This window comes from Alosa pseudoharengus, unplaced genomic scaffold, assembly GCF_046254945.1.
Source record: "Alosa pseudoharengus isolate Yale_2024_CS ecotype anadromous, Long Island Sound unplaced genomic scaffold, YU_APseudo_1.1 YU_APseudo_1.1_scf_21, whole genome shotgun sequence".
Lineage (NCBI taxonomy): Eukaryota > Metazoa > Chordata > Actinopteri > Clupeiformes > Clupeidae > Alosa > Alosa pseudoharengus.
In genome coordinates, this window is record NW_027468674.1 from 23,494,802 (window position 1) to 23,512,537 (window position 17,736).

Below are 17,736 nucleotides of genomic sequence, written 5' to 3' on the forward strand. Positions count from 1 at the left end.
TCAGAATGCAAATGATGGTTAAAGGTAAATCAACTGGATCCATAACTCACATTCACAGACACTCACCCACACACTCACTCATTCTCTCTTTCTCTATCTCTCTCTCTCTCACACACACACACACACACGCACACGCACGCACACAGGCACACACACACGAACACATGCACACATACACACACACACACACACACACACACACACAGGCAACATGCTGTGCAGCGCTCTGCTCACCTACCCTGCCACCCCACTCACCACGGCAACAGCAGCCGCTGCAGCAGCAACAAGATCACAACAGAGAGCAGTAAAAAAGAGGGGCCATCGAGAAAGAGAGAGAGAGAGAGAGACAGAGAGTGTATGTGTGAAAGAGAGAAGCAAAAGAAAAAAAAAAGAATTCAGCAATGTCTGACACGGAGGGGAGCTTTGACGGCAGGTCTTGTGTCTATCCACAGAGTCCCACGTCCACTTCGCCCACCACTAAACAGCAGGACAAGGACACAACTATCACGGTGAGTGACAAAAAAAATAAGCAAAGCCAGTAGTAGCCAGTGTCAGTGGTAGCCAATGGCAGTTGGAGCGATAATAGCCTTAAAACATGCGGGAGAAGAGGGGGAAAAAATGACAAGCATGCTCAATTTAACCAGGGGTGATTATAGCCTTCCACTTGCGAAAATGGGAGTGAAACGGCGTGAGGAAAAACAACAAGTTTTCCGCAAAGCCACACCAACTTGGGAGGGTGAGCTAAGAGAGGAGCCGAAATGGCACAGGAATGCGACTGTTTCTCCACTAATTTGGAGTACCGGCTTGGCACGGTGTCAACTGAGGCTGCAGGGGAGGCTGTTGTGGAGCCTGTTTTTTTACAGCAACCTCACAAGTTGCGGCTCCCCCCAGGGATGTCAAATTGTTAACTGTTTGGTGGAGATTTGTAGCTGCAATTCTTCAATGGAGCATCCTATTTGTGGCACACTGTTAAGTGGTTTGATGATCTAACAACTTGTTGATTGTAAGAGGACTTTATAAAATGGCTTATTTTCTTATGTGCCTTACAACAGTATGGCATGACGATCAAAAGACGAATGCAGACGTAGTAGCTAGGTCTGTACAGAGGGATGATAGCATTGCCTCGTTATCTGAAATGACTAGTGGAGTTGGGGGGGTGGGGGGGAGGTGGACTGGTCAGTCTGACCCCGGTCCAAATCAACCACAGAGAGGCTGTGTCAGCAGGTGGTTAACTTTTGTCATAATCACCACTTATTCACACTCAGCCCTTTCCTCCCTTCTCACAGCAGGGTGAGATCAAAGGCAGGGTGGTGATATGATGGTGGGGGTGAGTGGGTGGGTGTTAGGAATAAATGAGGGTTGATTATGGAAGTATAGTATGCCAGTTGATTATGAAAGTATAGTATGCCAGTTGATTATGAAAGTATAGTATGCCAGTTGATTATGGAAGTATAGTATGCCTATTGATTATGGAAGTGTAGTATGATTATGGAAGTGTAGTATGATTATGGAAGTATAGTATGCCTATTGATTATGGAAGTGTAGTATGATTATGGAAGTGTAGTATGATTATGGAAGTGTAGTATGATTATGGAAGTGTAGTATGCTTATTGATTATGGAAGTGTAGTATGATTATGGAAGTGTAGTATGCCTATTGATTATGGACGTGTAGTATGATTATGGAAGTGTAGTATGATTATGGAAGTGTAGTATGCCTATTGATTATGGAAGTGTAGTATGATTATGGAAGTGTAGTATGCCTATTGATTATGGACGTGTAGTATGATTATGGAAGTGTAGTATGATTATGGAAGTGTAGTATGATTATGGAAGTGTAGTATGCCTATTGATTATGGAAGTGTAGTATGATTATGGAAGTGTAGTATGATTATGGAAGTGTAGTATGATTATGGAAGTGTAGTATGATTATGGACGTGTAGTATGCCTATTGATTATGGACGTGTAGTATGCCTATTGATTATGGAAGTGTAGTATGATTATGGAAGTGTAGTATGATTATGGAAGTGTAGTATGATTATGGAAGTGTAGTATGCCTATTGATTATGGACGTGTAGTATGATTATGGAAGTGTAGTATGATTATGGAAGTGTAGTATGATTATGGAAGTGTAGTATGATTATGGAAGTGTAGTATGCCTATTGATTATGGAAGTGTAGTATGCCTATTGATTATGGACGTGTAGTATGCCTATTGATTATGGAAGTGTAGTATGCCTATTGATTATGGACGTGTAGTATGCCTATTGATTATGGACGTGTAGTATGCCTATTGATTATGGAAGTGTAGTATGCCTATTGATTATGGAAGTGTAGTATGCCTATTGATTATGGAAGTGTAGTATGCCTATTGATTATGGAAGTGTAGTATGCCTATTGATTATGGACGTGTAGTATGCCTATTGATTATGGAAGTGTAGTATGCCTATTGATTATGGACGTGTAGTATGCCTATTGATTATGGAAGTGTAGTATGCCTATTGATTATGGAAGTGTAGTATGCCTATTGATTATGGACGTGTAGTATGCCTATTGATTATGGACGTGTAGTATGCCTATTGATTATGGAAGTGTAGTATGCCCAGTGCTGCTCTGCCTTTGTTGGATGTTGATTGGAAAGGGTCAGTGGGGTCACTGATTATTGGCAGTATAACAAGAATTCATTTTAGTCAGTTATGTCACTGATGTTGTGGATTTCTATCAGACTTTGGAACTTCACTATTACTATGTCCACAGGTGATGCCACATGGCAAGTGATATACACATTTTAAAACAATGTGAAAAAGAAATCAATGAGAGGCAACATTTGACTTGTTTGTTACTTGCTTGTAAAAAAAAAGTGTTCAGAATGAGCTTTTGGGACATTTTTCCAGTGATTGTCTACAGATCATGGAAGTATGACATTTCCTAATGGAAATGCATGCCATTTAACATAGGTAGGCCTACCATAAAGAGTCCGAGGCAAATTAGTCTCTACTGTATGTGGCCCAAACTAAATGGAATGGAAATTCAATTTCTCACTGAATAACATCTGTCTAGCAATTGTGCAAGTCACCACAAAACCTTATCTCAAGTGCGTCCATTAGTGGATTCCTGCGCTGCACTAAAATGTGCTGATGAGATACTCACAGTTCCTTCTCAGAGCAGGAGAGAGGGGAGCATTCTTAGTGTCACACATTCTTTTCCTCCTGATTGGCCATCACATCCACATCACTGCTCGAACAATGCCGTCTCAGTGATGGCTTTTCCACTTTGGGTGCATTCCTCTCCTGCTCTGAAAAAGCATGATTGTTTTTTTATCACTTCAAGGAACTTGGATGGCAGTGGAAGGCATTAGCCTAGCATTCTTGCTAATGTCTACAAAAGTTAACCACCGAGAAGCTTATGCTCACCTGCTAATAAACTGTGGGCATACAAAGTAGTCGTAATGCCTTTGGAAGTGTCCTGCCTTGTTAATACAGTCATATCATGTTGAAACTTCTGTGGCAGATTAGGGTGTCTGGGAGAGTTCCAGACAGTTATTGCAGCATCATTAATCTGTCTTTTCTTTAACAGAGCCAATTTGGTTGATGTGTCAAAACCTAGATTAAGGAATAAATCTCTGAATATTTTTTTCTGGGATTACCAAACATGAGCATTGTGATGTGATACTAATTTCAGATGGCATAATTATCCCACGACAGAACTCACTAAGTGAATCACTGCTGCATTTTAGTTTAGTTTTAGATTTTGCTAGCCTCCTCGGCTAACACATTCCTCCCGGGGTCAGGCTTGGCAGACGGGGGCAGCCCCAGCACCTCCGGTCAAGAGCCGTCGAGCGGATGCGAGAAATTAGAAGTGAAGTCGGACTTTGGTGTGACAAAAGGAAGCATTGTACGACGGAGGATCATCAAGGTACACACAGCCGGCCCCAGCTCCTCCGAACCGCCCCAGGGGGATCATGGGTAGCTCCCAAAAGCGTGGCACCTCAAAGACCCTGGCTGACACAAAGGTTGCAAGCCAGGGCATGTCTTTTCCTTATCTGTGCTTTGTGAAATGAGGCAGAGTAAAATTCAATTTTTTTTTTTCTGTCCCAGTTATTTTTGTGGACGGAGTAAGGGGCACGACATGTCTGGCTATCTGCCTAGAGAAGATAACACTCAACACACACGCGCACACACACACACACACACACACACACTTTCTCTCTCTCTCTCTCTCCACATTCATCCTCCAGATACTACTTCTCACCCCTCCCCTCTTTGCCTTTCCCCCTCAAATTAAACATAATCAAAGTGAATAGAAAGTACAGATAAGGGTCTTACGGTCAGACTGGCGCCTAAATCTGTGGGTCGGCAAAGCTGACAGACTGACAGCTCAAAGCGCCTCGCTGGACCCTCATCACAGCAGTGTTGGCTAAACGTACAGGATTAGCCAGCGTTACTGGACAACTACACCAACTCAGACACTGGCATGGCCATCTTCACCACTGAAGGGGTCACCCTAAATTTTGGATGCTAGGGATCGAAACACAAGCCTGTTCTGTGCAAAGTTTGATGGGTCCCTGCTTAGCGCATCACTGGCTAGCTGAGACAGGATTTTGACATGAGTTTGCTGAAATACAAGAGCAAGCTATGGCTGAAGTGTTTGTAGGCCTTTGCGAGTGATGCAATGCCATGAGATGGTTTTGTGGAAAATGTGGCTGTCCCTACTATTCAATAGATGAACTTTTTAGACATAGATGTCAGATTTGTCCAGTCAGTTGGTTATGTTATGTCTGGCCAGCTACAAAACTACAACTAAAACAGAAGTAATTGATGTTAAATTGTTGAAAATATCTTAACTGTTGGGTGTAGAGTAGATGTTATGTATGCATGTGTACTGCAACACCTTAAAATACAATGATAATCATGAAATGTCACCCTCAATGTGGAAAGTTTTATGAAAGTGTTAGTTTGGTAAGGCTTAGTAGCATTTTTACGGACAGGTTTAGTATGTGTCACGCCAGCTGAAATATTGCTCATTTTACTTTATTTAAAATATGTGGGTTGAGATGTACAGATGGAGACATGGTATATAATTCCTGTTTTGTTGTCATGGAGTAGTCTTAAGGTTTTTCAGCTTTTTCTCTGCTATATAAGTATAGCTTGTGTTATGTGTCCTGACTCTTTCCTGGCATATGCTCTTATGTAATTTGCCATAGTTACATGCAGTTGTGACCCAATACTGGATACACATTTGGTCCATTGTTTATAAACAGACTAGAGACAGTAGAGTTACATGTTTTGCCAATGTAATGTGTTTGTGTGTGTGTGTGTGTGTGTGTGTGTGTGACATTGGGGTGTGTGGTTTCCATTATGCTTTGGTGAGCACAGAATCTATACACAGAGACTGAAGGTTGTTTTGTGCTCAATAAAGATTTTGCTGTTGTTAGCAGTCTGTAAAATGTTTTTTGGGATTTCACAGTTCTGACTTGCCATCAAACTAAACCCTCTGAGAAGCCTTTGATATATCCTAGCCCGAAAAATGTCATCAGCCATTACCAAAGACACTGTTTTTTAAGAAAACACACCTGTGTCAGAATAGTTTGTTTTTCCACATTTGATGCTATAGTGAATCATCCTCCAGGCGAGGCCAGGTATGCGTCTGGAGAGAGACTGTCTACTCTACGGTGTCACAATGTCTTGATTGTGACGTGTCAAGTCACAGCACTCTACACAGAGAAAAATGACTGACCCTCAGATAAAAGACTCCTTTGTATCCCCACCGTCTTGAACAGTGGAGACGGTCCAAACCATGATGACCAAAGCATTCTGCCCCCAAACAATCTGTCCCAACACCTTTAAATCATATCCCACTTATCTCATCTGTCTTATCTGAAATTAATGATTTTTTTTCACATTATTTTTTCATCCACTCTGACTCACCCTCCTCTACAGACATCAACTCACAGTTGTGCTGATGAATCAGAGCAAATTAGCCCAACAATAGATGATTCAGTGCCAGTGGATTTAGCTGATCCTGAGGCGACCACTAAGCACCTTAACCGGATTTTGTGTGTGTGTGTGTGTGTGTGTGTGTGTGTGTGTGTGTGTGTGTGTGTGTGTGTGTGTGTGTGTGTGTGTGTGTGTGTGTAAAACACATTATTATAAAATACCCAGGTGATTCCACAAGGCTAGACTTCTGCAGGCTATCTGTAAAACTATCAGCAACCTCAGTTAATTAAATCCTCCTCACACAAATGAGATGTCTGTACAGGGTTGATTTTAGAAACAGATAGACTAAGGGTTATTAAGGAAGCATGTGACCTAGACACCTTTTAGTGTTTTTTTGTGTTGTGGTTTTCCTGCAGCAAACAGTTTCTTATCACATGCATAGCTTTATTTAGCAACTATGATTAACAATATTTTTATGCTGAAAGATTATGGTCTATTGTCAGTAAATGAGAGTGAGTCAGTGAGAACTGAGTGCCAGATATGGCCTACTGTATGGAAGGCAAGCCTTATTATTACCGTATTATGGTTACAAAACAAGAGTTGCTGTAAACCTATAACCATTAATTACACTATTACTAATGATTAACCATTACTTAAAACAGAACGTGGATGTAATGCCCATACATCACTGGATGGCTAAAGAGATAAGTAAAGAAATCCTCTCATTACTTCTTCTCTCAGGCATACTGCAAATCAGAGTTCATCTCTTGCCAATGGTCATACAGTTAATCATGACTATATGCAGTCTGGTAGGTGGAATGCATTTGTCTGCACTGACTTTAGAGAACGATATCTGCTCCCCTGTTTAGTTAATGGGTGGAGAGCCATCAATTTATGTTCTGTTGATTATATACAACCATGATCTTTGGGAATGGGGCTATCTAAAAATGGGGCTATGGGGCTATATCTAAGGGGGGGGGGGGGTCAATGTATCAAAATGGCTGTAATTTCTAAATGATCATGTTGATGAGTCTACACTTTATCTTGATTGTTCTCCATTGCGGTGATGTACAGAGGCAAAATTACACATTGTTCATTGCTGAAATACTTACGAAACTGACCGTATAGTGACACAATTATTATTGGTAATTGAAACCTCATACGTTTAGCCAGCTGAACCAACTTTGAACTGGCACATGCACCAGTGTAGCAGATCATACACTTTGATGAGAAATATATAATTCAGCAATATGGCATGAATGAGTGTGATGTTGGTAAGGAATATCCATACAGTTGTGATTCAACCATAGGATGTCCAATGAGAAATTGATAAATAGTATGACCGGACCTAACTACTTTATAATAAACTAACACTGTAGATGTGTGTTGTGGAGACAGTAGATGCGTGTTGTGGGGACAGTTGAATAAACTAACTAACACTGTATGCGTGTTGTGGGGACAGTAGATGTGTGTTGTGGGGACAGTTGAATAAACTAACACTGTAGATGCGTGTTGTGGGGACAGTTTAATAAACTAACTAACACTGTAGATGCGTGTTGTGGGGACAGTATATGTGTGTTGTGGGGACAGTTGAATAAACTAACACTGTAGATGTGTGTTGTGGGGACAGTTGAATAAACTAACACTGTAGATGCGTGTTGTGGGGACAGTTGAATAAACTAACACTGTAGATGCGTGTTGTGGGGACAGTTGAATAAACAAACACTCTGGATGTGTGTTGTGGGGACAGTTGTGAGGCGTGTGGTCAGTGTGCTGGACAAGAGTACTGCAACGACCTTGCACATATGAGCAAGAGGACGGTGCTCTCCACAGGGCTGTCGTCTCCGGCTCTGGTGTCAGGAGCAGATAAACAGCATCAGTGTCACACACGCCAGCCCCTGGTCTGGCCTCCAAACCCTGCGATGAGCTCCTGTCTGGTGACCGTCCGACCAGAGCCAACGAACTGGCCAGTGTGTTTATTAGGTTATAAATCATACCGGTGCTGGTGCTCCATCAGTACTGCGATCAATATTGTGGATGTCGGGAGGCATGTTGATTTATACAAATACAAATACACACATATGCGTGCGCGCACACACACACACACAATGCTGCATACACATTCACACCGATTCTCACATGCATGCTTACACTTTACAGTCTTATGGTCTCAGGTCTCAGGAGAAAACCCTGTTAGTAAAACCTACTGTTAGAACTAAACATGGTGAAGCAGCTTTTAGCTGCTATGCGGTTCAGCTCTGGAACCGACTTTTGGATGACATCAAAAAGGTCTCAGCTGTAGCCTGTTTTAAATTTAGACTTGAGACCAAACTGTTCTCAGATGCCTTCTGCTAACTGATCAAGTATACTTCCTGTTATCACTGAGCTATAAATTCTGAATCTGTCTTTTAATTATTCTACCTTGTGTCTTTTATGTTTTCTTTTAAATTATTATTTAATTACATTACTTTATTTTTTAAATGTTAACTATTGCCCTTTTATGCTTTTATTTTTTACTATTAGGCCTACTCTTTGCTTTTGTGTCTGTAAAGCACATTGAATGACCCCTGTGCATGAAATGTGCTATATAAATACTTGACTACGGAGATGTATGGTGCTGTCAGATGACACTGGCATGTGTCTCTGCTCCACAGCTCATTCAGAGACCTATAGCTTAAACAAACTGGCAGTTTAATTATTAGTCTATAAATCTTCCCCTTCACGGTTGCTGATAATATTGTGGTCAAATGTCGGGATGCTCGGTGATTTAATACAAACATACACATTCTCACACATTCAAGCCTTACACTTTCTCACACTCCTGCCAATAGTCTTGCGCATACAGATAACAATACAAAATAATGCAAATTCTAAAACTGATAGTTCCGGTCCTTGATTGTGATTGGCTGAATCACGTTCGATGCCGTTGTAAAATGCAGCATAAACATACACCTTGACCGCATTTCGTTCTATATTACTGCGCTACCATAACTTGATACAAAAGTTAAAGTAGCTGCGTCTTGACGTTGCTTGGCAACCATTCCGATATATTTGTTTTATATTTCTCGTGCCTAACAACGCCCCTTGGCTGTTGTAGAATCAGTGTAACCTACGGCCTCTCGGGGCTTATTGCCACCTTTTATTGCTTATTGTCACCTTTTAACAGGGTTCCCGCGGGGTCTTAAAAAGTCTTAAAAAGCCTAAAATTCAGAACTTTAAATTTAAGGCCTTAAAACGTCTTAAAAATGGCCAGATTTTCATTCCGAGGTCTTAGAATTCATTTAGTCAGGTCTAAAAAATATTTTACCATCGTTCATTTCCAGAAACGCTGGCCGCAGAAAGTTATTTCAAAGTAGCAAAAAAGTATTGAGTCCTAGCTTGCAAATTAGAGCTCTAGCGTCTTTTTGCAACATGTGTCTTAGACACTCTGCCTACCAATTTCTTCAAAACTGTTTTTCACCTCATAGCGGCGGATGTCCTTCAAATTGTAAATGTATCACTGCTGTCTGGCACTTTTCCTAAGTCACTGAAAACAGCTGTTGTAAAGCCACTTCTCAAGAAGAATAACCTGGATGCCTCCATGCTAAACAATTACAGGCCCATATCCAATCTACCTTTTATTGGCAAAATTATTGAAAAAGTAGTCTTTAATCAATTAACCACCTTCCTAACATTAAATGGGTATTTTGATTACTTTCAGTCTGGTTTTCGGGCAAATCACAGCACTGAAACAGCTCTCATTAAAGTTTCCAATGACATACGCCTAAACACAGATTCAGGTAAAACATCAGTCCTAGTGCTACTGGACCTTAGTGCAGCTTTTGACACTGTTGATCACAATATTTTACTACACAGACTAGAACACTGGGTTGGATTTACAGGCATAGTTATCAGCTGGCTAAAATCATATCTACAAGAAAGGAGCTTCTTTGTTGCCATCGGAAACTGTACCTCAACACCAACGTCCTTGACCTGTGGTGTTCCCCAGGGGTCAATCTTGGGGCCACTATTATTCAACCTCTATATGCTCCCACTTGGACAAATCATTCAAAATAATTTGATTTCATATCATAGCTATGCAGATGACACACAAATTTACTTAGCTCTATCACCAAACGACTATGGTCCTCTTGAATCTATGTGTCAGTGTATAGAACAAATCAACACCTGGATGTCTCAAAATTTTCTTCAGCTGAACAAAGAAAAAACTGAAGTAATTATATTTGGTAAAAATGAGGAAAGACTTAGGGTTGCCACTCTCCTTGGCACAAAAGGGTTGAAGGCAAAGGATACTGTTAAAAATCTTGGTGTATTAATTGACAGTGATCTAAATTTCAACAGCCACATGAAAGCGATAACTAAATCAGCTTTTTACCACCTCAAAAATATTGCCAAACTCAGAGGGCTGATGTCAAAATATAACTTAGAAAAACTCATTCATGCATTTATCTCCAGCAGGGTTGATTACTGCAATGGACTGTTCACAGGCCTTCCTAAAAAGACTATTAAACAGCTTCAGGTGATACAAAATGCAGCAGCTAGGATTCTAACAAAAACTAAAAGAACTGACCACATTACTCCAATTCTTAAGTCCTTGCACTGGCTTCCAGTAAGTCACAGAATTGACTTTAAAGCACTATTGCTTGTTTATAAATCAGTAAATGGAGCAGGACCTAAATACTTGTCAGACATGCTTCAGCAGTACACACCTTCTCGTCCTCTCAGGTCCCAGGTGAAAAACCTGCTAGTAAAACCTATAGTTAGAACTAAACATGGTGAAGCAGCTTTTAGCTGCTATGCGGCTCAGCTGTGGAACCAACTTTCGGATGACATCAAAAAGGCCCCAACTGTAGCCAGTTTTAAATCTAGACTTAAGACCAAACTGTTCTCAGATGCTTTCTGCTAACTGTGCCGAGTTACAAATTCTGAATCTGCCTTGATAATTATTCTACTTTGTCTTTTATTACTTTTTTTTACTACTTTTACCTTTGTTTTGCTTACTAATTATTCTTTATTTTTAAATGATTTTACCTTGTTTTATGTTTTCTTTTTATTATGATCTTTACCTTTTAACTATTCTTTGACTATATTGCCCTTCTATGCTTTTATTTGTTATTATTGTTTGGTTTTGTTTATGTAAAGCACATTGAATGACCTCTGTGTATGAAATGCGCTATATAAATAAACTTGACTTGACTTGACTTGACTTGCTACCATTGTAACAAAACCAGCAGAATGCTCAGAACATTGGTTCAGTGTGTTGTAGGCCTAGTTCTTTCTGGGGCATATTGGTGTTGGTAGCCTACGTAGCCTACGCAGTGATAAATCTACAAATCCCGTGATAAATGCAATACCTGCCAGCAAAATACGTCTGCGTCTCCTCAGAATTTGTTAAAGTTCGGCTACGTGTGGAAAATGGGAAAGTGTAGGCCTACTTTCAACGAGACATGGCTATCCAGTGATGCCTCGTTACTCTATTTTGACCACTTTTTTCGGTAACTAGCCTAACGCGCTAGCCTAGAAATCTAGACGCGCCCCTAGCGGCTGCCAGGGCTAGTCTAGCAACTCTCCGTTGGCTTGTGAGCTTCAGAAATCGAAACTAAATCAGGCCATTAAAATCGTGTATAGAGTCGTTTGGTGGGCTTAACATAATGATTGATGGCAGAGTTGCAACGGTTTGGCTTGAATTCCCTGCTACTTGAAAACAAATATCCTATTGCGTCCTATTGCGTGCAGAGGGAATTTGAAAGACAACTGATTATCCCGCCCCTCAGACTGAGCACTGCGAACGGTGAGTGCCCAGACCCTACATTTTAATGTGGGTCTGGCTCGCCAGGCTACTAACGCGCTACTATTTCTAGCAATCAGATTAAAGTTACTTATCCAAGTCACTGTGCGTTAGGCCTACTATTTTTGTCATTTACCTTAGTAAAAGATATTCTTTGCTTTTTTCTTGTCTCTGGGATTAACGCTCACGTTTTCAGCATGATGACTCACGTGTAGCCTAATAGCCTACCATGCAGCAACACAAACATAAACAACAATAGAGGGAGGAGAGAGATGCGCATTTTAGCTATACAGTCATTATTTTGAGTTTGTGTCCGCTAAACATGATAACATTAAGGTACGTTACACTCTGTGCTGGGGCAAAGTGCTGTCTAGCTATACATCCAAAGTCTCCCGAAGTTCTGGGAGTCTCCAAGATAGCGGCTTCCTGACTCCCGCAAATTAGATAAAATCTCCCGGAATCTAGAACGAACAAGAGCGCGCAAGCCAGACAGGGAATTCAAATCGCGTGTGCATCTGAGTTTAGCGCGCACACGACGGAGAGGGAGAGAGAGAGGGGTGGTGCGTGTGTGTGTGCCTGAAGCGCATCCAAGATAGAGAGCATCCTGGCCTGTTTTGCTAAATCAACCAATCAATTTTCAGTGTAGGTGGGCTTTTATCTTTTTTCTCCCAAACTAAATTAATCAGTTCAGTGTATCTAGGAACAGGAGCATCATGGCAGAGTCAGTGGCCCCCAAAAAGGAAAATTTAAGACCCATTTAACATCAGACTACACAAAAGTGTACCCTTGTCTCATAAGAGTAAAACATAATGATATTTGGTGTACTGACTAGACATTATTGAACAAACATCTGAATTTCAGTATCTAAGTAGGCTAAAGGGCTACCTTCCTAAAATTACTTTCTTTCAGGTTGAGATGTCTGCTATACATTGTTGCCATTACTGTTAAAATGGATTTCCAATAAAGTGAGTTGGCAAAACCTGTTGTCATTTTTATGTTGAGGCTGCGGGGGGTGTTGTCGGCAGCTGCTGAAAGTAACTAATAAAGTAACTTGTAATCTAACTCAGTTACTTTACTGATTACTTGATATTAAAAGTAACTAAGTTACTTTTTAAAGGAGTAATGAGATTACTTTTTCAAGGCAACTGTGGCAACACTGGCTAGATCACAGCAATGTCTGCTGTTGGTTACAAGTGGTACCCAGCTCCTGGTATGAGGCTTGCTGCAAACTTTGCAAAAAAAACTATTCAATTAGGGACTCTGGGTGTGAAGGTGCTGGAGTCACAAGCCAGAGCATGCAGAGAAACATAAGATAGCCGCAAAATGCAAACTGTTTATCAGCACTAGCCGCTAACATCATTTGAAAGTTCCAGTTTCGCTCTTTCAAGTGACGTCTGTGCGACTTGTGCGAGATAAGTACTCCGTGAGCAATTCAACAGAGAATAATGGAAGTGTATTTGGACGCATATTAATACTATATATTTTTAGGAGGGCTTTTGATCATCTTTGGGTGGTTTCAGCTCCCCCAAAATACTGTAAGCCTAACAACGTCCTTAACAAGGCTCATACACATACCCCACCCACACACATTCTCATGCAAACACACACACAAGTGCAGAGTGTCCACCCAAAACACACTTTCACACCCAGTTTCAACTCGTCTCTTTTTTTACTTCCTTGCTGAAATCTATTCTATTTGAGGGCTAGTTTCTTTTAGATTATTTTCATTTTGGGCTTAAGGTTTAGGGCATTTGGTACATGACACGGATATTTTTCCTTGAGTATACTACAAGTGAGCAATGTAAAAATCAGTTGGGTTGTAGACGTTGGGTGTGGAAGGTTACTAGTTTGATTGCTTTATCTGTAAATTAAATTAATGCTTTTTCAACGACTTTTCAATTATTATTTTCAGAATTTCTTTGATTTGAATATTTTTTGGTAATGCATTGTGTAGGTCTTAAATTTCAATCTTTATGGTCTTAAAATGTCTTAATGTCTAAATGTCTACGTTTTAATGCCGATTGTTTGTGGTTTCATATCCCTTCCAGAGCCCAAGTATTCCTAGTTACTGCATAATAGTGTAACATACATTTGTGTTTTTATTATTCCCTCTATGTGGTGGTCCCTTCTGCAGATCAACTGTGTGACGTTCCCACTGCCTCTGAACATGGCTGAGCAGCAGTTACTGAAACCGGATGAGTGGAGCTACTGTGACTATTTTTGGGTAAGGGAAGACCATCCAGACCACAGAGCAGCCACACACACACACACACACACACACATACAGAGGGAGAGAAAGCATATAGACATACTCAAACATTAAGTTAAAAATCAAACTTATGCAAACACAGTACATCACCTCAGTGAAGTACTGTTTAAAACAACAATTGCACTGTTGAAATCATCTTGATCCTTATTCAAACTCAAGTTGAGATCAAATCTGGCCACAGAGTTCCTGTCCCGAGTATGTTGTAACCTGAATTGCATATCTGTGTCTGAAATGTGCTACATAAATAAACTTGCTTTCACTTCTCTAAAGAATAAGACATGTTTATTATGCATGGCCTCTATTTATCTCGAAATGATGAAATAAGTGTATAAATGAATGGATGGGTGTTTATCTTGACTGTCATCATGCCGATGTCTGCATAGTCTTAATTTGTTGCATATTCTAAGAATGCTCTTTCAACACATACTGAACAGCATTCTAGGCTCCCTTTAGTCACTTGTTTGATCAGAAATAAACACTGAATCCTCAGCCAGCCACAAAAAAAAAAACTTTAATCTTAGGCATGTCTCCATATCCACATATCTCCCCAGTCATCCTCTCTCCTCTACCTGTTTGTACCCCAGACAGACAAGAAGGACCCCCAGGGGAACCCGTCGGTCTCCGGCTTCGAGGTGCTGCTCCACAAACAGCTCAAGGGCAAACAGATGCAGAAGGAGATGGCCGAGTTCATACGCGAGAGGTGAGAAGATGTCACTTACTGCAACTATGGCGGGGAACTCAGCAGTCAGATCTTGAATCTGCTGTGAATTTATACTTGAGGAATAGTGCTTAAGGACATTTGTCGCTGTTATGTTATGGTTGGACAAATCTCATTAAGCGCTATACCTCAAGTATAAATTCACACCAGTTTCAAGTTTCTTCTTTAGCTTCTTTAGCACATCCTCATTGTGTAGAGCTTAATTGAAGCTGCAGTACAGTTTGCTGGACAATACCATCAATATTGTTCTGTTAAACGAGTAGTGCTCTAGAAATACAATTCTTACAGAACCTTCTCCATAGTTTCAACATTCTGGTGGTTTCCATCCTATGTTGTGGTAGTGCATAAATGCACATTTAATCATGTAGCAAGTCTGGAGAAAACAATGCTCTCAATGATGGATCAATTGCATATAAAAAAAGAGAATCCTATTTTCTTTCAGAGCATATTATGATGCTCTGCACCACATGTTGCAATGCTCTGTGGACTTCTGCTAAAATGCACCCAGCATGGGGGTGGATGTTCTATGCATCACAGATATTGCACAACATCCCTTGTTTCTATCTATTTCTTGTGTTTTCCTGCATGTTGCCATGAAAACAACGCTGTGGTAACGGTCACTGCTATCCACTTCCCTTGTTTCATTAAACATTGAACACACTCTCTCTCTCTCTCTCTCTCTCTCTCTCTCTCTCTCTCTCTCTTTCCTTCTCTCGCTCTCTCTTTCTCCCTCTCACATGCGAAAGAGATGTTTTGAGGTCTTTTTCAAGTGAGTGAGTGAGTGAGTGAGTGAGTGAGTGCTCTGTGACTTGAGTTTGCAAGTTGGCCCAGTATTCTGAGAATGGTCCTGTCCTGCTCTGTAACTCCCAGTGGTTGGGCGTTCAAAGGCTGAGCTTGTGTGAGTCTGGGGGGGTGGGTGGTGTTTCACTGGCCAGGGTCACTCTACGGGGTCACCCACCCCTTAGGGGCAACGGGGGGGGGGGGGGGGGGGGGATGCAGAGGATGTGAATCTGCCCCCATGACTTTGTGAACATGCTCCCCTGTGTCATAGACCTTTCCCAATTCACCTTAACTCACCCAAGAAACTCAAGAGAGAATTGTTTTGTTTTTGCTTAGTTTCATTTCTTTTGATAGAGCAGGAATCTAGAAATATCACACCTTGTGTTTTGCTGCTGGCACTGTGCATCAAACTTCAGTGACAACTCCCGCATTCTTGTTTTGTCTGCTTTTTTTTCCAGAATCAAGATTGAGGAGGAATACGCCAAGAATCTCTCCAAGCTGTCGCAGATTCCCTTAGCCGCGCAGGAAGAAGGGTAAGACTGAACCCCCCCCCCACCCCCCACCCCCACCGCCGCCGACACAGCTCCGGGGATAATCCACAGTCCCACAAGAGCAATAGCTATATAAAGCAATGCTAATAACGAAAAGCCTCTTCTCCCTGTTTTGTTCTCACAGTCGACTCAAGCCCACGTGGTGACCTGTGACTAATATGGGCATTAGAGATGTGGAAGAGGTGATGGCCAGTCGTGGCTTTTGTCTGGGAATGAGTGTGTGTGTGTGTATGTGTGTGTGTGTGTGTGTGTGAGTGTGTGTGTGTGTGTGTGTGTGTGTGTGTGTGTGTGTGTGTGTGTGTGTGTGTGCGTGTGTGTGTGCGTGTGTGTGTGTGTGTGTGTGTGCGTGTGTGTGTGCGTGTGTGTGACGTGTTCCCCTGTGGGTTAGAAAATGTGCTGATGTGCAGGAAAACCTGGGTGTGTTGCTGCAGACTACTAACGTCACCCCGTTTGTGTCCAGTTGTGTGAAAGAGGGAAGCGTTTCTCTCTCCACCTGTGAGTCATTGTGTGTGTGTGTGTGTGTGTGTGCGCATGGGCGTGTGTGTAATAGACGATTGCACGTTCAAAAACGGCCAATCTCCATCAGAATTGACACATGCGTCTCCTCCTTTTGAAGTGCATATGAAATCATCACGGATGGACAGGAATGTGCTTTGGTTGCAGTTGGGACTCTGAGGCGCATAAGGACACCTCATGTTTGGGAGCGAGTGGAGGCCTGGACACGGCCCCAGCAAGCGGAGAGTAGGGAGGAGAGCGCTCGGTCTGTCTCCCGAAAAACCCACACGTTCTGCCAAATCCCTGGCCCTTAATGCCAATCTGTCATCGTTTACATCAACTCACAAAAGTGTTTAGGCTCAGCTAAGTGTAAAAGCGCTACAGCAACAGCAGCAGCTCCCAGCATATTGCATCCATTATGCTGTTAGACATCAAATGTGCCTTTTTATAGATGGCCTTAAAGAGGCTGAACAGTACACAGAAATGTACTAAATCTACCTATAAACCAAGCAGAGAAATCAAGCCCCTGACTCCAATGCATTGTGTTGCATTGGAGTCCAGTGTGTAAAGGTGACACGTAACTGTGGTGTGACCGCCCCCCCCCCCCCCCCCCCCCCCCCCCACCACCACACCACACCCCGTTTGATAGAGAAGGCTAATTGTTTCATATAGAATCTAGATTATGCCACAGTCGTGGGCCCACCCATTCCCAGAGACACAACACAATGATCGTATTATCCTGTACTGCCCCCCGCCCCGTCCACTATCCAACCCCCCGGCCCCTCATCACCAGACCCCCTAGCCCTGGTTTTGTTGCGGGGCAGAGACAATCACTGTTTTGTTGGCCGGCTCCTACGTCCATGCCCAGAACCGCTTGTTTATTCCTGAATCTGCCATTTGTGCTGCGGCTGCAGCAGGAGGAGTTCCATTGTTGGTCAAACGGCTGGACAGCAGCCCCGATGGTGCTCCTCTTCTCTCCCACAGCTGATCGATGACACCCCGGAACAAGGGGGGGGGGGGGGGGGGGGGGGGGGGGGGGGGGGGTGGGGGGGGGGGTTGGGGGGGGACACGTTCACTTGCTGCAGAGACACTTTTGTGTGATTGGTGGTTTTTAAACCGTCACCATAGAAACGATGCAATGGAAAGGTCACCTCCAAAAAGTTCTGAATCACTGTAGCTTTTGTTGTGTTGATGTATTGTGA

General features: G+C 42.1%; 1 protein-coding gene across 2 annotated transcripts in view; it reads left to right on the top strand.

Annotated features, from left to right (window-relative positions):
• Positions 1-17,736, top strand: part of gas7b (growth arrest-specific 7b) — a 47,251-nt gene that overhangs the window by 19,687 nt on the left and 9,828 nt on the right. The window contains exons 5-8 of one of the 2 annotated variants that reach the window (XM_076298207.1): positions 453-509; positions 13,856-13,945; positions 14,575-14,690; positions 15,947-16,021. In XM_076298207.1, coding sequence (XP_076154322.1) covers positions 453-509; positions 13,856-13,945; positions 14,575-14,690; positions 15,947-16,021 — 338 coding nt within the window. The remainder of the gene's footprint in view (positions 1-452; positions 510-13,855; positions 13,946-14,574; positions 14,691-15,946; positions 16,022-17,736) is intronic. The other variant, XM_076298208.1, reaches the window with a different exon arrangement.